Source organism: Euwallacea similis, chromosome 10, assembly GCF_039881205.1.
Source record: "Euwallacea similis isolate ESF13 chromosome 10, ESF131.1, whole genome shotgun sequence".
Lineage (NCBI taxonomy): Eukaryota > Metazoa > Arthropoda > Insecta > Coleoptera > Curculionidae > Euwallacea > Euwallacea similis.
This window is the reverse complement of record NC_089618.1, coordinates 1,000,591-1,026,534: the sequence shown is the minus strand read 5'-3', so window position 1 is coordinate 1,026,534 and position 25,944 is coordinate 1,000,591. Positions and strand designations below refer to the sequence as shown.

General features: G+C 37.7%; 1 protein-coding gene across 2 annotated transcripts in view; it reads right to left on the bottom strand.

Moving 5' to 3' along the window:
- Positions 1 to 25,944, bottom strand: part of LOC136411423 (rho GTPase-activating protein 20-like) — a 131,430-nt gene that overhangs the window by 25,609 nt on the left and 79,877 nt on the right. Inside the window, exon 1 of one of the 2 annotated variants that reach the window (XM_066393985.1) lies at positions 20,388 to 20,928. The exons of the other annotated variant lie outside the window; for it this stretch is intronic. Within the exon in view, the coding sequence (XP_066250082.1) occupies positions 20,388 to 20,444 (57 nt within the window). The 5' untranslated portion in view covers positions 20,445 to 20,928. Of the gene's footprint in view, positions 1 to 20,387; positions 20,929 to 25,944 lie in introns of those variants that run through there. 2 annotated transcript variants of the gene reach the window in all.

Below are 25,944 nucleotides of genomic sequence, written 5' to 3'. Positions count from 1 at the left end.
TGCAGAAGATGTTCTTACCAGAGTGCGAGGCGGACTCACGTTATGCATTTGGAACCGGTCAAGTCTCTTGAGGTATATTTGCGTCCCAGGTAAAAGTGGGCATTTCATGTCCATCACTTGGCATATACGCAGAGAAGGAAACCAGTTAGGAACCTTTTACGTGGCTACGGTCATAGAAAGAATATTTTAAGCATATTTGCTGACCTCAGGCTAAGTGGAGGTTGGGCCTAGCGAGGCCTCCACTTAGCCTGAGCTTCTCCAACACAACTTCCGTACTGTTCTTGATACTTAATATACTTCTATGGACTTTCATCCTCAAGAGTGCTTCTTACTGTATATACATATTGTATATACATGTTGTGTTGGGGCTATTCATTGCATGCTGCGAGGGTGTTTGACATCTAGAGGAGATAATGATATTTAATCGCAACAAAGTGCAGCTACATGACAATCAAAGCTACTTGACAATCTCATAAGGTTGATTTTAAATAAATGGCTTAAATGAATGGTGTAAGCGTAAAAATTATACACATTAGTGCGTAAAGATGGGTCAAAATGGTCTAGTTGTGTGAATTGTTTGTTCATCTTGCATGTGGACCCAACTGGATGTGACAACATAGCTATCAGTTGTTGAGTGTTGTTTTTATTATGTTCTTTAGGTTTAAGTTTAATTATGAAAGCAGACACCCTTTTTTAGGCACTTAATTAGTACCAGTGTCTTGAAAGTGACTCTTTGCTGGCTTTGCTTCATCATTCGCCTAAACTACTCATTTTTCTCAACATTGTATTTTGCCACTCATATTATTGTTCGAAACTAATAAACCTTAGTTATAGTCAAAAATTATTGCTATGCGTTGGCTAATTATTACACCATAGCCATAACCCATTGAGGATAGAATTTTGCTATATGTAGTTCCTCATAAAATATTCTATTCCTAGATTTTATTTCATTTTATTTCATTGGTAGGTAGGTGGGTATTCTCCTGCTTCTTCATCAATTTGAAGCTTTGTCCACAAAAGTGATATATTATTTTCACAACAAAGCCTCTTGTTAAAACTCGACAAGAAAGTTTCCAAAGGGCACTTGACATGCCCTAAATCCTCTTATCAATGCATTATAAACAGAGTGCCCAATCTAATATCCAGATCAGGTCAACGTACCGTAATCGTTACAAACCAACTCCTTACGTTATGATGTCACATTCTCCGCAGTCTTCCGACCCGTTGACGTTCACTTTAATTAAACCCCAAACGAACATTAAATTAAATATCGATTAATGAGGCTCGCGCATCGTTCCATCATCATCGTCACCCAGCATCCGAAGGTTATGAATGCACCATCACCGTCCACCGTCTTTGGTCGCTCGTACCATTTCGAGGTTAATTCGGATTCAGAGACCCCGATTTGGTCATTACGAGCGCGCTCTTGCGTAACAGCTCGGATTAAATAATTAAAGGCAGTACCCGGAGAGAAATGGGATTTAAATGAGTTATGCGATAGATGGCCCACAATCCCACATAAACAGGTATTACAACGACGAGCTGATGGGGGATTACGTTTTTCTTTATTATTTTAATGGTATTGTATCCTGGAGCTCTTTTCGTCTTGGTTGTTTTTCGGTGCCTTTGTGAGTGAACCCGATAAAAATTCCTCGGAGAATTGGGTCAAGTGCATCGGAGTGGTTTTCGATTGTGACGACTGGACCATTAGGTCAGGAATTTAGTAGTTTTCTTGATTCTCTCATTCGCATTTTTATCAGTAATTCATCTGCTCTGTTTAGTGTAGAAACCATCAAGCTTTCAAGTTCTGCTATTAAATAAAGAATAGGAACTTTCAATGAAAGTTAAGTATCACAAAACTATAATGATAATTAATGGCTATTTATATAGCGATAATTTGACGCTCTATACTTCACTATTTATCATATGATACTTATAGGCTAGCCATGGAGTGCTTTAAGCGATCTCATAACAAAAAAAGCAGCACCCTCTTATTAGGTTTTCTATTACACTTTCAATGGAAAAAACTTTCACTTTTCTAGCGATATACTTTTACTAATGGTGTTGTAAAACAAAAAACCGAAGACAAACTGATAATTTGCCGGCAGCACACAAAAATTCGTCCATCATACATGGAGATGGAAAGTGTTATTAACTTAGTCTATTCGAGCGAACCATCAATTAACAAAATGGGTTTTTTATTGTCTATGATTTCATATTATAACTAAGTATGGGTTACGAGAATTTTGTCGGGTCATTATTATCAAAGGCAGCAATGTGATGTAAAACTCACATTCAATCACTTCAGGATTTTTGCTAGCAGCATCGAGAATATCCCTGAATAACGTGTTTTTCTCACTTGCAGGTACGGAAGCTCTCCAAGGGTTTTTGAGCTGTTTACCATGATGCAGTGAAATGAACCTTATTGTGTTGGACACGGGTGTTCACATAAAAAGTTCTGCGGACAACCCAAGGAAGAAAATACCGTTGAAACTAATTTAAAATTTGACGACTTCCTATTGCCCACCGTGCAATCTTCCTTCGCAGCAAAATGCACACCTTGTATGGTACGAATTAATTTAGTACTATCAGAGCAACGCTAAATGAATCCCGCACCGACTCCCATTCAGTTATATTAATGACGACGGTGTAAATGCGGTCTTAATGATTGACGTATCGTAATTAAGTATTGTCCGTTTGAGCTTCCTAGTTCCTGAAGCGGAGAATGCGTTAAGGCTTCGAGTTGGGTCAAGCCATCATGATCATCATCAACGTCGGTCAGTAAGTTCCGAAGAAACCATGTGGGCTTCTTTAAATTACGTAAGAGACAATGAACTCTGATTGCGGTCCACAGGAGAAATTATTTAATTATGGCCTGTTTAAATTCCTGGTAAATAATGTGCCCTAAAATTGAGGCTGGAGGTGTGTCCGAAGACAATGCGGCGACAATAAAGTACTTATACGTTGGAGTTATCGATGTGATAGATCGGTTAATTTGGGAGTAGGAATTAACTACACCAATAATTTTCATACAATAGCTTCAAGGGCGATTTCGGAACATTGCATGAATAAATGAGGGTCATGTACCAAGGAATTGTGGAACAAAGTCAGTCAGCTTTTGGGTTGTAGAAAGCTCAGTTTCAGAATACTTTTTAGCGATTGAGAGTGAGTTTGGAATGAAGCTGGAAGTATACATTTTTCTGAAAAAAAAATAGAACGATAAAACAACTAAATTTAAATAGGGAAATGCTGAATAGAGAAAAAAATACTATTGTTGAGTCGAAAAATACAGTAAAATGTGGGCAGCTCTTGTTAATATCTTCATTTGTTTCTAATGCAGTAATATGTCTTTTACTGTACGGGAATAAAGAAAAATAAAAAGGAAAAATATTTTCTGTACTTGAGTATGAAAAAAACGAGTTCAAAAATATTGATTTTGTGAATTACTGAACACAAGGAAATCCTTCAGGAAAATAAATGTATGACCCAAGCCTGGATGACCGGATATACGTATGGGCTTTGTGAGCAACGAATCGCGACCTTGCAAAAAAAATTGCCAGAATAGCCTCACAAGGCAGAAAACGGTCTTTGACGTACCTAGAAACGTAGGGAGGATTAATATAGCTCAGTGGAAGGATAATCAAAGAGAGCGCTACTGGAATATCTGGCTGGGTCTTGTACATCAAGGTGTTAATTTGGGGACACCTTGTGACAAGACTAAACTAACTTGAGTGTAAAGGATCTCTACACCGACCAATTTCGACCAGATACTTCTGGGAACGAAGAACCCATAAGGCACAACCTGAGTGACTACGCGGTAACTGACGAACTCAGATTGCAGACTGGTCTCCTGATATCGTGGTGTGAGCACTGTTTAGGCCAGCTTAGATTCAGAATTAATTAAATTCTAGTTTAGAGCCCAAATATGCACTTGACATTTGTGTCGTTTATCTAATCCTATCGTGCACTTGTCGTACGTTTCTCATTTGAAACACAAACGCACACTTGGCATGTATCGCTTAGGTGATCAAAACGTGCCTTGAGGTATCTCTTGAGTAACGTTCACGTATGCTAGCCCTAAGGTCATGCCATTAATGCGAAAAACATTTCTAGTTTCTGATGAATTCTCCTCCTATCTTTTCTACACCAGTTCTGTATATCCTTACACTTCTATCTTGTGCCTGATTGCAATGGTCCCGTATCTTATTTTTCATAGCCATTTCGCTAATTCATACAATTTACGACTACAAGCAACTTCTGCATCACACCCAAGCTAGGGTTATTCTCGTCAAGAGAATTAATCCCCGCTTGATCATCACCATTTGTTACGCACTCGTGGGTGGTATTCTCGGTGTGGTCTATGGACTGGGTATGCGAAACAATTTCCTCCCTTTCACGGAACTTTAGCCCTGGCATGAGTTTTCTGATTCTAATATCTGAATTCCATTTCAGTGGCATTATTTGCCAAAAAAGGATTTTTTATATGTGAGCCAAACCGCAAGACTTCAACATAAGAATAGGTAAGAACCAAAATTATAACGAAGATGGTTGGCAAAAGTCGAAATGTCAGATTTCCAACATGACATTACCACGTTGTAGAGAAGAAAACGTTAGAATAATAAAGTATTAATCGCTTCACGAAATAAGCTGAGGGAAAACTTTGTCCCAAAATAACTTTAAAGGTCATCGAAATTTTTCAAACTTTACAACGGCATATTCTTGAATTCCAAATAGTGCAACTATCCCTGAATTTAAGCCACTTCATATCTTTAATGTTTAACGAAACCCTCATGTTCCAGCTTCAGAAAGAGACTCCCTGTACATGTCCATGTTTCGATAGAGATTGACTGAAAATTTGCAGGCGCTTAATGTGAAGGAGAGGCACATGTTAAAGATATTTAAGCCTCATTAACTTCACTAATTAATATGTTGCACCACGTCAGAAAAACTCCTCTCCATCATCAGGTCCATTTAACGGCATAGAATTATTAATGAGCACCATATAAGGGGCTTCAGTTGTTCACGAGTGCCAAAACACTCGTAAACGTCACCATCAAAGTAACACCTAATTGCAACACCTTCGGCGGCAGGAAACGCACTTTACCCGTGGTTGTCGTCCTCTTCATCTTCACCATCAGGAGTTCCTCGGCTGCTTTGATTACGCGACTTGTCGGAAGAAGTGAAAGTGTTTCGGGGAGACCTGGGGCTAAACCACCGTCGTCGGCGGCGAAACTACAAAAGGAAATCGTGATTTTCGCGTTTCTGAACCGACGGCCGTTTGCACGTGCAATACGATATATCCACGTCTTTATCTGATCGAATGGGAGGTCCATTCATTTTCCACAGTGAAATCAGCTTACGTGCTTGCGGGTCACTATATACTATACACAAGCCAATTATTACGTATTTCTTTGCTGATAATAGTTTGGAGAGAGTTTGATGTATGGAGCAGTGGTCAATTTATGGGCGCGGTTAAGGGCTTTTTCGATTTATCAATATGACACAGCACCAGTACCATTTATAACACCGTTATCGTTACTTTTTAGTTTTACTGGATCATAATCACGTCGCGAAGTTAGCGCCTTTTGCACAATGTCTATATTCGATTTTTCAGCTCCTAATGATCATTTCGTTGATCTTTTCGTTTTGGTATGGCGCTGAACATTTCATCAACAACTTATCACCCGACTCAACGATGTCAAATCGGGTGATACGGCCAGCCAATCAATCGTCTCTTCGGTCTCAATCAATTTTTCTTCTACCAAAATAACCATTATATTACTGATAAGGGGTGGTAAGGCGGTGCACCATCTTGTTAAAAATTTAAATATGACATTCTAATGATACCCGTTTTCTGACTTTACGTGTTTGAATTTTCTTTTAGAAAATCGACCAATTACTTCATTGTACACAAATGTTGATAAATGCTGTGAACAAAACATTGATTTTCTCTAATTTTTTGGGCAATTTCTGTTCGTATTCCAAGAGAGACTTTGAGTGTTCTTAGGTTCAGTCTCATGTTGGATGAGTCCCAATAACAGGTTTGAATGCGTCTGACAGTTAGTTGAGGCTAATCAGCCATATTTAATTAAACACTGCTGCACTGTGCTCATTTTCAAGCATCACCAAAAAACATGACCCAAAACTCGATACCATCAAGGTCTTTATTATTATACACCTACTGAACTCTTAAAATTAAAATTTTCCACCTATGCAAAAATGCACATACTATGTATTCAAATTAAGCCATATATCCGATTGCTCAATATTCCCAGCTGAAAGCGAGACACAGGTGCACTTGACATTAAAAGCTTGCCAACACATTGAACAGGAAAATCTCATTAAGCTTTTAACATACAACATGTACAACAAATACCGTAACTCTTTTGCAAACCTAGTTGATATTCAAATCGGGAACAATTTCAAGCTTCAACTAGTGTTGCCTGGGTGTTTGGCTCAGGCGACGATTTATTACCTATTTTGCCAAACATTGTTATCATTAATTGCCTAATATAAAGAAAATCTTTGGTGATACCTAAAGAAGCAAAAACTACCCAGCAGAAGCGCAAATTTATAACTTTCTCTTCTGCTAATTGGGCTCTTGGAATGAGAAAACGCATCGATGCACTTAATTCGAGAACATAAAGGAGGAAAATTGGCGGTAGTTGCTTGTAATTCGGTTTCGATTTCATCTTTGTTGTTGTGTCGAAATACCCTTGGGTTAGGTACCCGTCCCATGGCGTGGACGCGGGACACACCCACCATCGCGCGTAATAAGTGTACCGGCCGTTGAACTTGGTTCGTGTGCGAACGTAAGTGGCTCAAATTATGGGCTCTCCTTGTATAAAATGCTTTATTTTCCTCTTACGGTTGTTATAACGTGTGTTCCACACCGTCCCAGGTTTCTCTTTTTCTTTTGTTTGGGATTTTCGATTTGACGATAACGTTCTGCTTAATTTTTGATCGGACACGGTGGTAATACCTATCCTAGACAAGGTAATGTGTAGGTACCTATCTTATACACCGATAATAGAAACATTTTCTCGGTGGACTAACCTGGCATGACGACGATAAAACCCAATTTATACGCAAACAAAATCGATAGTAGTTAGTTCAGGTTAGCCGGGGGTGGTAACTCGGAACTGGTGGTTGGTCAGCAGGCTCAGTTACTGAAGTGATTGTAGAGGAATAGTTCACGTTCAATAGTGAATCTGAGAATAATTCCGCACGTATTACGTCGAAAATTTTCGATGTTTGGGGCTGCTAACTGTATCGTCAATGGACGTGCTAAAGTGCAAGTCCAAAGGCCAAGTCCATCGGTCAAATACCTACAGCCTGGCCCACGTCGTTAATTTCCCCTGGTGGCTCAGGTAACTCGCTTCCGTGGGGACGTCACACCCCGAGGCAGCTAGTAAAAACCTCGCTGTCGACTCGTATTATTATATTATCGTTATTATTAGAAAATAGCAACGTTCCTAATAAGTGCGGAGTTTATAAGCAATCAAGTGCGGTGAAGACACTTTCCGCAAGACTTAGAAACAGTATTTTTCCTACGAGCATATTGTGACTTAATGCAAGGCTGACGAGATGGCAAGTACTCTGTTTGATGAACAGATGTCGAGGAAAATGGCACCTGATCATGAAGTACTACTTTTCACACTCCAATGCTTCCGGGAAAGCGCACGTTTCTCCGAATGAAAAATAACATATTTTGCACTGTGTGATGTTGAATTTTTGATAAACAGATCAGAAAATGTAATGCAACCCATTTCCACCTACCCAGAGAATCATGTATGTAGTTGTTGGAAACACATTGCCTTCATGGAAAAATTACTGGAAACGCGTCAGAAAGGACACATGTTGCCCCTTATTGCTTCTCTGCTGAAAAGTACTTGGATTTTCCAATGTATTATCCACTTTACATGTATAATTTGTAGTGTCACTCAAGAATGCACTCTTGTTGTTAATCTTGCAGTTAACTGCTTATTGCAAGGCAATCGAAGGTACACCAAATTTTGACCGTCCCTGACCCATAACGTGTCCGTACCTTGCAACGGTATGTAGTTCACGTTTTGGGTAGGTCCAAAGTTAATATTTACTGGTTAAAATGTTTTTGGGGTCGGCGCATTTTAACAATAATTTTAATCCACAACAGTTGCGATATTTTTATAACCACCGCTAAGCCGTTACCTACATACCCAGTTTCGAAAAAATAACAGCTACGTAGGTCGGGTTTTAACTCGTGACTCATTTAAGACAACAGCAAGTATTTCGCTAATAGCCGTGACAATTAACGACAAATTACCAAAATGTGCCCAACCTACATATCACAGAAACTGGGTTAATTAATACACGAACGCAGTTAGATGCTAACTAAAAACTAACAACATTTTTTGCCACCGCGATGTATCAAATTTATTGGGTAATTTGTTATTACTACCCACAACAGCATTGTTAATGCAGACGTCTATCAATCAGCCGGCATAAAGTGACTAATAAATCGTGGCAAATTATTGTTTGAAAATTACCCAATTCGTCTAACAAAACTTAAAACAATGGAATATTGTTTTGAATGGGTTGGAGTGGCGTAACGTTATGTGTTATGTTGTTAAATGGGTTTTGGTGAATTTACTGTGGTAACGTGTACCACCGTCAGTCTACAATAGTCTTTTCATGTTTTGAAAGATATCAGTTTATCCAAGCTCAGAATGATGATGTAAAGTGCCTTGATGTCCGCAGAAGAATTGGCAGCGGCTAAACGGTCCAATAAATAAGAAAAAAATAGTCTTGCAATAATTGTCGTTACCTCCGTCGAATTATCGCATCCACTGGACATTTCAAATTACCATCTGCCAGAAAAGCCAGCGGTCATCGATTTATCCCATGGGAACATCCGCAAGGATTTCTTATAAGAGTGGACTTTTTCGCAGTTTTCGCTCTTCGGAGCACAAGGTTCCGCATCGTAAGGTACTAACTTTTAATAGATGAGTTTGCCTGAGGTACTATTCAACGGAATGGCCCTAGACAATCGGGTGGTTCACGTCATTTTCCAGGTTCCTCGTCGATATCAGTAAATTGAATAAATGGCTTTCAGAAATTCCTCCTACACGTTGTTAGGATTGGCCTGAAAACAACTCCAGGAAGATATATGTATTCGAAAATCGATTAATCAGCTTGATTCGTCAGCGATCGTCTGAGTGAGGAGAGCAGGTAAACACTGCTGCATCCTTTCGCCAGTTGCTGGCAAATAAAGTGCCCCGTTGGTTTTTCGCTCCATTAGCCCTGTTGTCTCTGTTCAAGGAGTGTCAGAAGGATTAATCGAGCGAAAGACCAGCGGAGTACGATATTGGCCACCACCCCGTAGAGTAAAAATTACCAAGCAGTAACCGGGGCCATTTAGTATTCACAAGGAGAACAGCAATCGGTGACCCATAAAATACACTCTAAGATTTACCTCCACTACTCAGCGCACCACTTCAAAACAGCGCTACAAATATATTGACTTAAGCGGGCCCCTGGAACTTTCTCTAAATCCGCAGATTTCCAGCCTACCAAGAAGAATCTCGTGATTGACGCGGTCAAAGGCTTTTAGACAATGTGTGTTAAATGCGTATTCAGAAACTGCCCAGGAAATTACCAACGTTTCGTAAATAGAATGTGTGCCACTTTTTCATCTTCCATCCTTAACTTGTCCGCCATGTCTCAAGCAAAGTAGCTGCAAACATTTGGCCTACACCCTAGGGAGCATAACCTATTCTTGGCGTCTAGTTCAAGAACCCATTAGGTATGAAAACGCTCGTATAAATTATTGTAGTGTAGAAAAGTTAGTTTCGTATGAAGAGATGGCGTCGTAGAAACTGCTCGTAAATTATATTACCAGGAAGTGCAAGAAGTGTCGAGTTATAAATAAAATCTGAATACGCACTACGAGTTAAATATGTGTTATGTAACGAGGTACAAAATGCACTTATGACGGGAAGTCCGCGAGAGTTTACAAATATAGTGCGATTGGGACAGGATTAGGTGTCTTTAAATTTATATTTGTCATTCTACCCAACACGCTCCTTCTAATTTATTCCCGAGCGTATTTTTTCCTTCTTATTTTAAAGGTGCCACACCTTACCCGACATAACGATTATCTAAAAGATAAAAGTCCCGTGCATCGCCTAGACCGAAAGAAAGAGAAATTTGTTAAGTCGTTCTTATTAGCACCTATAGATTGTTGATGTAGCTGCAAACAAGGCACTTTCCACTAAGACATAATCGAAGAAGGTGAGAGTACCGAACTGATTGTTTTTACTAATGATAGCGGTACGATCCGATGTAACGTTAACACGTTCTTTGACGTATATTAACATTTTGAGATGAGGCGTGTGAACGAACCTTTAAATGCTAAAACTGACGGCTTTATTTTTTCAGATGGGACGGGCTGTAGTTTAAAATGTTAATTTTGTAATGTAAAGTTAATTTGAGCGTGTTGCATAACCGATTGCAACCAAGCAAACATGTTGCTATTTTCCATCTGCTTATTCCGAATGGGTACTACAATAGGAAGTATCATTTATTAGGAAATCCGCGTTGTGTAATAATTGTGCCCATTCTTCCTGTAACCGCTAACAGGCCTGAAAATGGATGGATATTCGTAAGGCATGCATGTAATAAGGTTTGTCGATGGTTATCGAGTTTAACGGGGACCAACAGATTTACAAAATAACGCGCGGCACGAGAGGTAACGGTTCCCGAACTGTTTTGAAATCAAATTTGTCTATGTTTTTTATGGTTCCCAGTGACACCTACCAGTGATCGTAAAATTTTTACGATCGCCGTAGATAGGGGCATTTCTGTTTTAGGGCCACGAGCAATAAACAAATAACTATTTAAATCTCAGGCCCGGTGTATGAGAAACACCACTTGTACTATCGGTCTTATCGGAGAAATATCGGAGAAATATTACCCTGGAAATTGATCCTGAGTGTTACTGAAAGATTTTTTAACGCGTACCCATTGCCTATGGCTTAATTAATAGACAAAATTTGTTTAAGAATTCATCTCTTTTCCTTCGTTCTGTTCGATTTTAGTTAAGACAATAGTCTTATTCGGAACCACAAAAAAATTCTAATGGATCTAGGAATAAAGTGTTAGACATCCCGTCGACGTGTTTCCCACTTATTGATTGCATTCAGTTATGTGCGTACGTAAAGTTGGCAAACACATTTTCATTTCTACTTGGTCGTTCACTCATCCTCTCAAATACTTCATTTATTTTTAGACAGAAATTTATCGCTTCCAACTTTTTTTCTCACGGATTTTCACCTTTCGCACATTATAGAGCGCGAAGAAGTGAACGAATACCTACCTCCTCAATGAGGGAGATCAAGAGGAAATACAGTGCTCAAGTCTGAGTTAACATGAGCTTATGTAACAAACTTACCACTAACGCCAACAAGGTCGGGAATCTCTCTTCCGAATCAGACTGGAAGCTTACCTGAAACGAAATAATTATAAATTATAATAACAGTAGGACGGGCATACATATATCATTAAAAAGTAAATAAAACTTGAAAAATTGTTCATTACACAGAAGCATATTTATGAAATTAGAGTGTAAAGGGTTTCAGGGGCGGTACAGTGAGTTGCTTCGCAGGTTTAAGAGATTCAAAGAAACTATTTACCGTTTTAAACCCACCGACGTTTTGATCAATTTCATCAGGTCTTCATCAGGGTAGCAACAATATACATACACCTAGATTAGTGATCACAGGCTGATAAACTCCAAATCAGCGATGCGTTTTCTTTGTTTGACACTGTGATTTCATATACATATTAGATTATCTCAATAGCAACAGCAAGCGAACCATGATAACAACAGTTTCTAAATCAAGCTTTATTCTAGATATTCAGCGATTCAGCAACTTGATTTAAAACATTAATAAATTTGTGTATGACGCCCCTAACTAAAATCTGCAATTACTAACATAAATAGGTTTTCTAATTCCAACTTATTAAAGTATTTCGAATTTCACAATTTTAGTGTAAAGCGTTTCGAAAATATTGCAAGAAAACCATTTTCAAAGTTCCAACTTTAAAGGGTTCTTTCTAGCCCCTTTAAAAAGCAATTTTTGAAGATGTTTATAAGGACTTACATTATCATTTTAATCTCTGGGATCACCACCCAAAATATTTCGACGTTATTTCCGAACACCCTGTATTACTATTGGAAATTTTGAAATACATTTTAGTATAGGTATAAAAAACAGGACTATAAGTAGAACCGCCAATAAAAAGTGCTAACCAGTGCTAAAAATTCACGACCACAAATGCTAAAGGTAAACAAGGCAGCAGCAGAAAACGTGCGTCTACCCACCTGCTAAAAGGTCGTTGCAGGTTATAAATTTTAAGAGCAAACTGAAAACAAAATAATCGTGTCAGGATCAAGGTCTAGACTCGATTCTTAAATGCATCGACTAACATTTAAATTAAACGGATTATTGGCATTGATAGCGGGTAGGTGCCAACCAATTAAATGTCAAACCCATTGGTACAAAAATAATTGTATCTGGTTCTTAGCGGTGCATTACGGTTTCGGCTTTTGGCGACCTTCACTTGTGCCACGTCCCAATAATAAGAGAGGAAAAGGAAAGTAACATGCTTTAAATAGTTCTTGCTTATTTGTTTTTGCTAGCGTTAGTGGTCATGATCAAATAAAGAAATAACTGCTAATCTGAGTAACTGGTATTAAAACCACGGAAAAAGTTTCAAAAGCAACTCATGAAAAATCACCGAAGAACATTCGTTATAACCTGGCAGCTGTTTTTCGAATGCGGACCCCCGAAATCTTGACATCTTTATGCGCCATATAAGGGACTCTTCACATCAGCCGTTTGAGGAATACAATGACCGATCTGGTGTAGTTCTATTATTTAAAAAACAAGATTTCTTACCTGGCGGTTTTTATAGGGGTTTAAGTACGGTTACGTAGGTCAGGGATATTTTGGTTGTGAGGAGTTCCAAACTGAAACTTTTGTTCTGAATATAAGTTTTTTTTTTCATAAGCTAATTTACCGGCCCGGCTCTAGGGAAAAGAAATGAAAATAAACCACTCAATACGTTAAGGCAAGACCGGTTTCGATTTGACGAATGTCAAACACATTTTGGCGTATCTACATTGAAATTGGAAGTGTCACAATGGAATGGCCACCCTGATTTCCGGACTTAACATCCTTAGACTTTCGTGGGTCTAAGGATGCTAAGCCCCGATACTGGGAATCTGAAAGGTAAAATTTAGTTTAGTTAACCCCAGTGCCCTCTACGAAATAACTTGTGATTAGAATTAATAACGTGTGAGCAGAGAAAAGTTTATGAGATGGTCATTCAACTGGAACACCACCAATTTCGAATATGTATGTGTAACAAAATATGCTTATCTTCACATTTTCTGTAGTTGAGAGTGTAGTTGTAATCTGGTGAATTTACTGGTCCAATTCGGTCAATTTTCAGTAAAATATTTGCTCGCTATTTGACCATAGTCAATATTTCAGACTCTTTGAAAACTCATTTACACTAATTAGAGTACTAAAAGCGCAAACGTGTGGGCAACGTTCGAACATACTGAATTTGTTGTTAAAGGATGATGGATCATTTAAGATACCGTCTGATCATGTGGGCATTTGCAACGAGATCGTGAATTTTTTTAAAATTGAAGCATGTACCGGACGCAGTTCTACGCGAAAGTAAAGGCATAGAAAACATTACAATCAATTACTTAAGCCGAATCACTTGAATTAACAGTAGCTACGAGGTGGGGTAGTACGGAACTTGCACCGTAAGCGTTCAAGCAAATAAACAAGCACTTCGTGATCGTTTGGCTCACCCTGATGTGAAGAATATGACGAACAATTGTGTAAAGAACTCAAATCAAGTCGTTTTTTCAATGAATTGATCAGTCAAATTTGGACCGGTCGCGTCATTTTGATCAATTGATTGAAAAGAATATGGTGGTTGCATTAGCTTTCCACATATTAACACTTTCAACCTCAAAATAACGAATAGAAAATGTTACTGCCTGGTTAAATAAAAATAAGTGTTTGCATACATAATAAACTCCAATGACGAACTACCATTATCGTTTGGTGAAGCGTTGGTATTAAGTAGAGCACCATGTATTTACCCCACATTAAAGTAAACTGGGTACTACTAGATTAGAATAAGAAATAGATCTTGTAAAGCAGGTCTCTAAAATAGCCTATTTTAAGAGCGAATTCTTGATATAAAGCCATTAACTAATGCAAATACATAGAATGATCGTAATATTTGCTGAATACATCGAAATCGACATAATGATGAAATTGCCGATACGATCAAACTACTCTTCACGACCACTTCCACGTGTTAGCTTTTGTGGTGGTAATTATGTAGTCTTTTATCTATGCAAAAAGAGGATATGTCGCAAATGCAATTTTGAAACGGACAAATCTAATAAGTATAACACAGTGAAAGTAGGTGAGCAATAATAAGCGGGTACCACTTCAAACGTTCAATATTGGTTTCCAAATAACGTACTCGACACGATATCTATTGTTGACATAATTTTTTCCAGACTTTGCGAAATTTTCAGCAAAATCTGTTGGAGCTATTCAAGCGAACAAAGTCCTTAGTAAACGCAGACTTCCCCAGCCAGCTCCGGAATCCTCTTCACGGTTTTGCCAATTTTAGGACACTTGAGGGGCATATTGAAAATGGATGATTTACGATGAGCGAAAATTCTATAGTTCTTTAAGGGTTGATTTACAGCAGCGACGACAATAAAACCTTCAGGCCGAACCGATCAAACAATGCCTAGGATTCGTGGAGCCGAAGATCTGTCTGCTGCATGAATATATCGAAACATAGTTGAGTTTCCCTAATTTCGTATTCCGTGGACGTAGGAATTCCACCACAACCGATAGTCGTCCGACAATATAAAATAAATAATAAAAATAAAAACGACGATACCAACTACAATGACTTCAAACATTCTTTTCGTATCGACGACGGCTGATTGTAAAGTACCGCGACCTGGAATTAGCTATTCATGTAACAAGGCCTGTTGTGCATGTCACCGCATTTGTAATATTACTCGGCGATTGTGACTTACATACCGAAGCGAGAAGAAAATGGTGGCGATTATTATGAGTTCGGATTAGAAATTGGTCATTAGCGCTGAAGTTATTCGAAACATGAGGTGAAAAACATCCATCAGCACTAACGAACCGGCTTTAAAGCCCAAATTATCTTCTACGAAGAAGTGAAATTTTCGTGAAATACTAAACAGAGCAATGGTATTTTCACAATTTTGGTAATTAAGCTGAATCCTAAGCAAACACCATAAAAATTGTGGTAATTTTACCGCCTCCAGGACAGCAACATGCGAAGAACTGAGGAATTTGGCACTTCAATTCTGCGACGCCAGCAAAAGTGCTCCCACAATCGTTGCCTCTAAAGCGATATTTGCCATCAAAATAATCGATTATGCGAACGTCTCGACAATATTATTCAAAATGGTATGTCAAGGCCGATCATTAGCTCGTTTTCGTAAACTTTCGTGTCCGACAGGTTGATTTCAATGGCTAACTTATTTCGTTTTGCAAATAATAATATGCTAATTAAATTGTACTCCCAATGATTAATTGCGATCGAAATTTGATAGGGCTTGATAATTATCAGACACGACTTCCACAGGAGGAGATGTATTGTTAAGATTTTGAGTGTGGGTCTTGAATGTGTCTTGTCGATACCAAGAAATGATTGTTTAGGTTTGATATGTAAACTTTATATGTAATGTTATGTATGTGTAATGTTATGTATGTAAATATATGTAATTTATATGTAATGTTCGTATGTAAACTCTAAACTAAAAAAGTTTCAGAAATACCCGTATTTTGGGAGTTTCCGGCTTGTAACATTTGTTCATATCATTATCGTGCAAAATTATTTTCGACATTTTTATAGATTAATTCATTAACTTGAGGTGTTCAGATTCTTCTCCGCAACAATTCATGAGCCTCGGAGGAGGTTTACTCGTCAGGGTAAAAACGTAGTGAAGCATCGCACTTCACCGGGCACCTCGACGTTCACCTCGCCGTAAAATGAAAAAAAAAATGTTTTTCAACAGCTAGGTGCTTGAAACCTGCTCTATGATTGGTTCTCTCAATCCCCCGCTCCCTCAGTAGAGCAACAGTAGACGTTGCGTTTAATTAGCAGTACCCTACATGTTTGGTCTGATGGAAGGACCCAATGTACGTTTATGGTAAAGGAACTGAATGTGTGGTGCTGCTTGAGGGACCAAACCAAATTTAACATAAACAAAGCATAATTAATAATAGCCCCCATACCAAGGTATTCGGCGAGTCACCATCACTACCTGAGTCAGACAACATTTTTACTATCTCTCTGTTCGTAAGAAACTAGACAAATGAACTATGATGAACGACGATTCAAATTTCTTCACTATGTTAATCAGTGATGATGTTATACTGAGGGAGGTGAACGTCGAGGTGAATGGCGAGGTGAACGTTGAGGTGCCCGGCGAGGTGCGATGCTTCGCTATGGTTTTGCTTAGTACAGATGGAGGCTTGTCTGAACTCTCAAATGACATAAACGATTTTAATCCCTCAATCCCCGCCCACTTCCTCATATGAAAATCATTAGTTCGACGAAGTACTATGTCGGTACTCGCCTTCTTCAAGCACCAAGGTCGTTCTTTTCTTACTTTGACATGACAGTATCTATCAAAATTCTTGTCGAAAAAAAATTGAACACAACGTAGAACGTTTGCTTGGCCCCCGAAACATTCAAAATAATATCTAAAAAACTGGTTGAGAATCATCCCTTGAGATCGAAAATATTAGCACGAATAAAAGTGTAAAAAGATTCATTGTCAACGTGTCGTATACACATATTTTATGCCTTGCTATGTCATATTATACGAAAGATGTATTTGCCGATAAGGAGTTCAGAATGATTTTCAGTAAAGTCGAGAGTAAAGCATAGTTATCATAATAAAGTCCGACCAAGGTGTTCTGGATGGGCCATGATCAAGCAAACTTGGATATCTTCATTATCCATCACAAAGTAGACAACTCGATAGACACGTATATGTACATCATAATGCGATTTGGGCACTTGGTGCCTGTACAAGGGCAAAAGAAGCTTCGTGCGACAGATCTTGTGGCGCGCCCATAGAACCAATCACAAGATATAATCGAATACATTAACCAACATCGAAAAAGCGTTTTGATCATAATTTTACGTTGCGCTTCCTAACACCTTAATATATTGACGCTCTTTGTAACCAATCATATTTCGAATGACTAAGTAATCGCTTTCCATTCCTTTTGCATTAAACATAGCTTCAAAGAAACACAATTCCATCCGCATCATGAATCACTGAAATTAATTCATTGAATCCACTTCCTTCACGAGATACTACATATGTGCTTCTTCCTATACATCAAGATAGAGAGTTGAACAAAACACGTGCAAAATTACGATCAACCTTTTTGCATACGTAACGTTTAAATTGTTAACAAGAAACCGGTCTGCGTAAAACATTTGCTCATGTGCGTAGTAAGAGTAACCTAACATGGAAATCGTGAAATAATTATATGAATGATACGTTCTGAAATAATGGAATTATTGAAGATAAAGTAATTCTCGTTTAAAATTAAAACCGGCTGTTGTGAGGCAAATTTAGCTTAGCACTGGTGGGGTCTTGGAGAACGCACATGTGGAGCATCACATGGCGGAAGGCGGAAGTTCGAAAAGTGCATTGTTGATAGCGTATAATACAGAGCGATTTTAATAATATAGTCGTCGTTTGTGTATCTAAAAGATTAGACGTTTGCATAACTGTGAACTATATAGCAGTTAGCTTGACAGCACAAATTACACACATTACATACGGTATGTAGAAGAGAAGGGCAGATTTTTATGTTTCGCATTGACCTATTTACATATCGGATCACATGTTGGTAAATTGTTTCTAAAGGTAAATGAAGACGATGGCCGGTGGCGACAGCTGCTGCTGCTGCAGGTTCATTCTTCACGATGTATACTGATATTTCAGATTATGGTCAATGGAATGCTGAATGTTGTAACTAAATGCTGCAGCAAATGGATTTTTTTTCTAAATCTGTATGTTTACACAATACCACTAATAGAATTGAGAGGTTGTGCCCGAAGCAAGTGGTGCGTTCATCAGTAGTACGCGATACGATTAGATACACATGGAGTTAAAGTAGTAAATAATGATTATGTAAAAATAAGAAGTGAGTTATGTCTCGGACATATAATAGGATTAGCTGACTTTATAATGCTATAAAGCATACGACTGTAGCTGGATGCAGTTGCGCCTATTTTGTGTTCTTGTAAACTTGTGACCTAAAATTGGATTTAACGGCCAACTTCAAAAATAATATACTAAAGCATAAACTCCTAAAACGCAGATACATTGAATAAGACATGGAAAGTCAATGCAAGAATCTATAATACTAGGTTCTTGCACAATCATCCCACCTTCGATTTTCCTTTAGACTTGCGTCATTCCTCCAACGTTGAAACACGTTTTCAGGCTTGTTTGAGTTATGAGTTTTTCTCAAATCTCTGTCATATTCATGTTACTTCTTCTTCGTATGGTAAAATAAGAAAAAAATGGTATATAAAACTCATTAGAAAATTCTAGTTTTATAAATCTAGCTAGAACCTTTATCCCTCGCTTTAACCATCGTTTAACTTCAGTTCAGAGTATTCCAATTTTGTATATTGAAGATTGAAAAAATATCAGATTTTTTTCATTAAACCCGAGACGCAGGAAAAGTAGGTAAGGATTAGTATATCTTAAATATTTTGTATACTATTTTATAAATATTTTCGAATTTGGGTTACTCTATTTGAGTAGTCTACGCACTCTAACCAACTAAAATAACAGCTTGGATCCATACTTTCCCTTAGGTATACAAAGTTTTACAAAACTAACACATAAAATTCATGTTTGCTACACAGGTAAACACGCTGAAATACATACAAAGAAGAGAAAAGAACATTAAATTTGTTTGTCATGTGCATCTAATATTTCCAACCCATTCTGTTCAATTATTATTGGTATTCAATATCGATATTTCAGTTAAATTAGTAATTGCATTTGATAAAGCGAAATAACCTCGGAAATAGCCTCGAAACAACAACTAATTCAAGATGAATGCCCAATGTCCTTGTTACTGGAGCATTTAAAAAAAACTTGAAGAAAACACTATTTTGCCTATCACATTCTATTGAAAACAAAAGTTAGTACTTCTATTTCTGTGTGGTTTAATAGATCTTCGAATTAGGTGTTTTCCGAGAATTTGAAAATAGAAATTTCGGTAGCAGACACAGAGATTAAAAATATTAGGGACAAGACATGAAAAATAAATTGTAATATCTTCCCGTATCTTCAAAGTTTTCTTGCTCCGATATGGAAAATACGAATTTGCACAGCCGTGTAGACACCACTCTATGGTTAAATAGTTATCGTCAGAGCAGGCAAGATGTCAACCGGCATCAAGAACTTTTCTAAAATAATTGATCAATCGCCCGCATTTGGATTCGATTTCGATTGATTTCTTGGAAGATTTACATATAAAAAAGTAAGGAGCAAATCAATAAAATGTGAAATTTAATTTAAGTCGTTTGACTAGGGAATAAAGCACTTCATTGTGGTTTTGAAAAATGAAGGACAAACATGTTTTATGTCTGAACCTCACAATAATTGTATCAATTTGAATTGCAATCGCTTCTTAAATAAGAGTTTCCGAGGGCGTTCTTGTCTTGTGTGACTGTTGATATCTCTGAGACACTGACACCCGCTAAGACCGGTAGCGACAGGTAACGCCCATTAATAATCCGAATTGTTGACAATTATTATTTACATTCGTAATCCTGTGATTCTTTGTTTAAATGTTTAGTAAAATATAATTTGCAGGCCATTGATTATGGAGACGTGCTGAGGACAAGTGCAATGGAAAAAACAATGGTAAGCCACCTCGACATCCCGATGCACAATCCGTCCAATCAACTACTATAGGAACGCACACACATGACAAGAATAACTAAAACAAATTCAGGCAAGATGGACATACAATCGACCCAACTGGACCATCCTGAACCTCTTTGCCTTACAAGACAAACAAGACAATCCCGCTTCTTTTGCCCTTCAACCGCTCTATTGGAGCATTTCCAAATGCATTTTGTTCTTTTATTTTCTTTGCATTTTATGAATGATTATTTATCTACAAACGTAAGTGGTTTTGTTGTAAGGGCGGAAAGACCAGTCTCTCCGCCGTAGCGTGTAACTGCATGGTGGTAAAAATTACCTGTTTGAAGCACAACCGTTCGTGTATGTGCATCTTGCACATATTTTCCAAAATCATCCCCGATCCAATTTTCGCACCAACTCTCAGTCTAGACACCGGAAGTTGACAATTGAACAGTCATTTTATACCAGCGGGAATCACAAACGAATGAAAATCTACTGCCATTAGTCATACAGGCCATCAAGTCACCTTTAAAAGCAATTATTGCCACCGCTCACTCGAAGATACTCTACTCTGCATATGGTTAATATAACTTCAACCACTGAGAAGGCCCTTTTTGTACTTCTTTAAACTGTCCACCTGTTCAATATGTAAGTAACCGTGAACACCGAACAACTGTTGTCGCTGCAGTATCGGCATCAAGATTCCCGCGCTTCTTCTTACGTAAGTTGTTCTACTCGCACACCAAAACAAGTGAACGTCAATACCGCGGAAGACGACAAAAACAGCCGGTGAACGACGGACAAATGATCGCGCTACAGCCGACCATGGGACGATCGCTTGACTACTGCGCCCGATGCTCCGCTGTTTTCTGGTGTCTCAGTTGCCTGCGCCTGCTGTGTTTCAGTTTTTGGTGGTAGGCGATGCACGCGCTGCCGCTGCATCTAGATTGCTCATGTCGGTGTTTACTACCTCCGGACTTACTACTAAATTTCTGTATGTTAGAATCAGAAAAAATAGCCTCTTATTAGATATTAATGGTTCGTAGGTTCCCTGTTGATTTGGGTTCAGTTTAATTGAAATCGGTGATTTGCTGAAAACTATAGTGGCCTCTAATGGAGAACCGAATGGGTTTCTTCTTTGAAGAGTGCTGACGTGCGAAGGGCTATTACTTTGATTCTTGATTACAGCAAAATTCACCGTACTGGAAGGTTTACAAATGAGAATTTCATTCACCACTCGTCCATACATTGAAAGGCAGGTGTTTCATTGTTTTGCACCAATTGCTACCATAGGGATATTACGAGTCCTGTCAAAGGGATTTTCGATGGGATTTTTTTATCAATATCTGCCCTGGGAAGAAAGATGTAAAGTAGGTCCTAATTTTGATGTATCGGCATCCTGACATATTGTCCTCGCATAACATCAAAGAATTCCTAAATTTCTGAAGATTGCATTCGTGTCACTCGAAGCTATTAATTATTTCTACATTGATGCCAGGTTGCTCAAAAAAATTATTTATTGCTACAAATTAGATTAATGCAATTTAATCTTTTACTATAATATTATGTTCCTTATCTCCAAATCAAAACTAAACCAGATGTTGCGAAAGTTAATTATGCGTTAACAACAAATTTTGGATTCACATCGGTAAGATTGCTAGCAGGATTGCTAATTACTAACTTAAATCGGTGCTTTCTATTTCACATTTTTGCCGAAATGTCTTTTATCAGTTGTTAAACATATCAGGATTTTGCTGTAAATGCATCTCTTTTAAGTATAAGGAAATGCTATTAATCTCGGTATTTACCGTAACTTGATACTTCTTTGCAGTCAGACTCATCACAATGTTCTGCTTCTTGCTGGTTATTATACCTCAACTACTGTTGTGATAATATTATGTAGCCTGTCTATGATCTAGAAGGCACGAGGCTACTATTTAAGTGAAATGTAAACTACATCAGTTCTCAGATCACCATAATCCTCGACTTGTTTTGTGGGCTTGATGAGAGAGCTCTGTATAATAATACCAGGAATCTTGTCTGGTTGATCTAGCCGGTTTTATTTGAAATTACTTTATGCATAATTTTTTGCAGAATTTCTCAAACAGTCTGAGAGGTCTAATTTCAGAAAATACTTTACGGCTCACAGGAATAATATCGTTAAGTAATAAACATTGATTTTTTTCACGAGTTCATCTCTTTGAGTCCTAAAATCGTTAAGGGAATTAAGTTTAACTACTAAGAGTTGGTTTTCTGAAGATTATTGCTCGTGTTCTTGCTCCATATCCGCGATTTTCGGCACAGTTTTAGGCGTTTCCTGCATCGCAGTGATTCGCTCCTTTAACTCGTTGATTTCGTTGCTGTTTTCCTGCAGCATCCGCTTCAGGAAGGTGATAATGCCCGACTTATACTTGTCATTTTTGTCCAAGTTTTGCTGCAATTCTTAAGTTTTCAGCTCCAATTCCTCTGGGTCAAAGACCGGAATCTTGCAAGTTTCCGGCTTAAATTAGCGATAGTTAGTTCGTAAAAGGTTTTGTCCACTTCAGTCAAAGCATTCGAGTCGTCTTCCTTGACTTTTTTCTTCTTGCCTTTGCCTTTGTTTGCTTTAGTCAGATTTCAAACTAGTTTTTTAACGCTAAAATACACGTAACAGACACCAATTGATTTTTCAATTTCAAAGAGAAAAGTGACAAAAATGTATTATCGTCTTTTGCTGTTGTTCTGTTGCAATAGTGAGGGGGCTATATGGGACTACATTAATAGGCCATATGAGGCCAATCAGTGTGCGGATGGATGAGCCGAATAAGACCTCATCTTTCAATCTTTTATTCATACAAATTTGACAATAATTAAACTTTTATTTCAAAATATCTCTAACACACACTTCGAATAAAACACTTCGTATAAATGTTTCATATGTTGACCTTTTATGGTTATTCTTCATTTCCAGGAGATAATTACGTAATTCATTTTACTATTAAACCCAAACAGTATAGCTACTCTATAAGTGTTTTGAGGATATTTTTGGATGGAGCTAGAAACCGTTTTAAAATGGGTCACTTTTTACAATTTTTTGAGAAATTGTGTGCCCTTGGGTATGTAGTAGAGTCCGAACGTTTAAGAAGGAGACAGCTACGTCACCGTTTTGTTATACAGCTAAATAGGAATGTTATGACGTAGCGGTGCTCTTGAAGCGTTCGGACTCTAGATCATGAGATTTTATGATTTCTGAGACAAAACGTCGTCAATTTTGGTCCAGATTTTACGTTTTTTTGCCAGAATTTTGAACTCAAATTATTTTCCTAACTTGCATTGAGTTAACCTTGTTTCAGCATTGAGGAAGTTTTAGAGGAATTTATAATTCTTGAATTGTGATTTCTTCAAGGCGTTCTCACACCAAACATTCCAACAAAATATTTTGATTAATCGTAATTTTCTGTTATTATGTTTGACATAGCCTTCATCGCTACCCGAGCAACACGTAGGCACGCTGGACTTATTTATTATTGTAGAGCCACTTCTGGCCTACAATCCTACTATGACGTCAATATTATAAAACTGATGGGGCAAGACATTAAATTGGGCTCCAAAATAGATCGCTTCACGTCCTAATTGTTACGAAATTACTTTTCAGGTGCACTGGGTCGAAAATAGACTACTTATTCTTATTTTTATACTCGAACAGATGTTTCATTCTTGCAGCGCATGGGGGCAGTGAAATGTATATTCGGAATGTATGTAGAATTATTTGGTAGCCATGTGGCCTTTTATACACACTAGAAGCAAAATTATGATTGAACAAGTATACAACGTAACACTCCTCAATCTCTGTCGAAATTCCTCTGGGGCCGAATGATAATCTATGAAACGTCGCTCGATGATAAACTGTAATCTGGCTTTACAAACATTGGGGGAGGTAATCTAATTTTATGGGGTGGCTTCCATTTACGTCTCCATGGGCCTTTTTACACTTGATAATACACCCATCTTAACAGATAAATTCCAAACCCACGACTTAGTAAGTAAACCTCCTGCAGGCGGACTGCTGTGCTATTAAGGGGCTTTTCCTACTACACCTCCGATTTCCTCTCAAATACTCCCATAACTAATGATAGTAATTTCAAATATAACTAACTGTTTCCATTCGCAAATAATTACGCCGATTTCGAAGTGCGTGACGCAATTTCCGAAGCAAATTCACATGATGTGTCTTTAAGCAACAATCTCCCAGCTAGACCACCATGAAAGACCAACTACCTTTTTTGTTTTAATTTGATTTAATATAGTGACGTAAATGAGACATGGCTAATATTTTTATGTAATGGAACAATGGGATTTCAAACATTTTTTGCTGCTGTTTATTAAATTCGTTTAACTGACACCTATTTAACTACCCAGTTTCCACATTTCTATTTTTACTGTTGAAAGATTCGATTTAAAGCTCGAAAGGATTTTTTTTTATCTTAAGACGGAATCTAAATATCAGTAGAATGTTATTTAATGATTGGATACAGGAAAATTACCGCACAAGACCTACTGTATAAGGCCTGACCTGTACCAAATGCCTTTCTACCTGAGGATTCGGGGGACCACTAATATTTAACATTAACTTTAATGCTTAGAAATTTGTGATAATTAAATATTTGGGCTGAAAACTGTGCTACAGGGTGTCTGACAGGCACGGGGGACTGGAGCCCAGCCGAATTTTAAATTGTTACTATATTAAAGAGGGATTTGGAAAAATAAAATAGTTGCATATTTAACAAGGCGGAAAAGTAGCAAATTTATTGCTAAGGCGATATACGGAGTGTGCTAAGGCAGGAAATTTGCATTTTCGCACAAAAAATTACATAATTTTTCCTCCGAATGATACCTATTGATCCGTTTTTCTCCGATTGGCAAAAACCTTTGTAAAAGAAAAAAGCAGCAAATGACACAGGATAGCCTACAATATGTTCATTTTAAAGTCTTCAGGCATTACACAGGCACATCTCAAGGAAGTACATAGAGGGAAGCCTAAAATTTGACTCTCTTCCGGCCTCGATGGCACGCTCTCACATGCGATACTGTCAACCTACTTGGATGTTGAAATATCTGTAAATGAAGTAAATTTTTATATTGTTAGAAAACAGGTTTAATGGGGAATAACCAGTATATTGCAACAGCTGTCTGCAGCACTTATCAAAATGAAGTTTCAATTAATATGTCAATAAACATTAATAACCTGCTAAGTAGGATTTTTTTAATTTAAAAGTCCACTTAAAATCAAATATTCATAGTTAAGTATGGGCATTTTTAGATAACGTGCCATTAGTGAGTAATTTCGACTCTGCGTAAACAGCTTTAGCTGGCGAGCATAATGCGGATTCCGCTTCCATGCGTTCTCGATAATTTTCAGTTTATTTTCAGAAAGATCTCTTTGTGGATATTTTAAAAATCTTTAAATAAACAAAAAAACATTTTTTTGGCTGTTCTTATCCTTGGTAAAATCACTCCATTCGAATGTAAAATATTCACTTTAATTAGCTTCAAGTGTAGGTGATGCACGAGTCTTCGTTTCGAATGAATTTTTTTAATTTCTAATTTTTTTTAGGGCATTTGTGAATTTTTCCTCCTTACTGTGGGAAAATGCTTCTCATAGATCGGCTAATGGCTTAAACTTTTTTCATTCTTTTTCAGTATTCTCCGCTCTCCCGAATACGTAGAGTTTTCGCTCGTGCAGATGATTATCCGTTCCGTATTTATGATAGAATTATACTAATCTCCATTTCATTTAGCGCAGAGGCTAATTGTAGGTTTTGAGTTATATTACCATATCATTATAATATAAGTGCATCAATAATCTCTGAAGTTGCCATTATGACTATTTATCTTAGGCAAGTATTTTTTTGGTA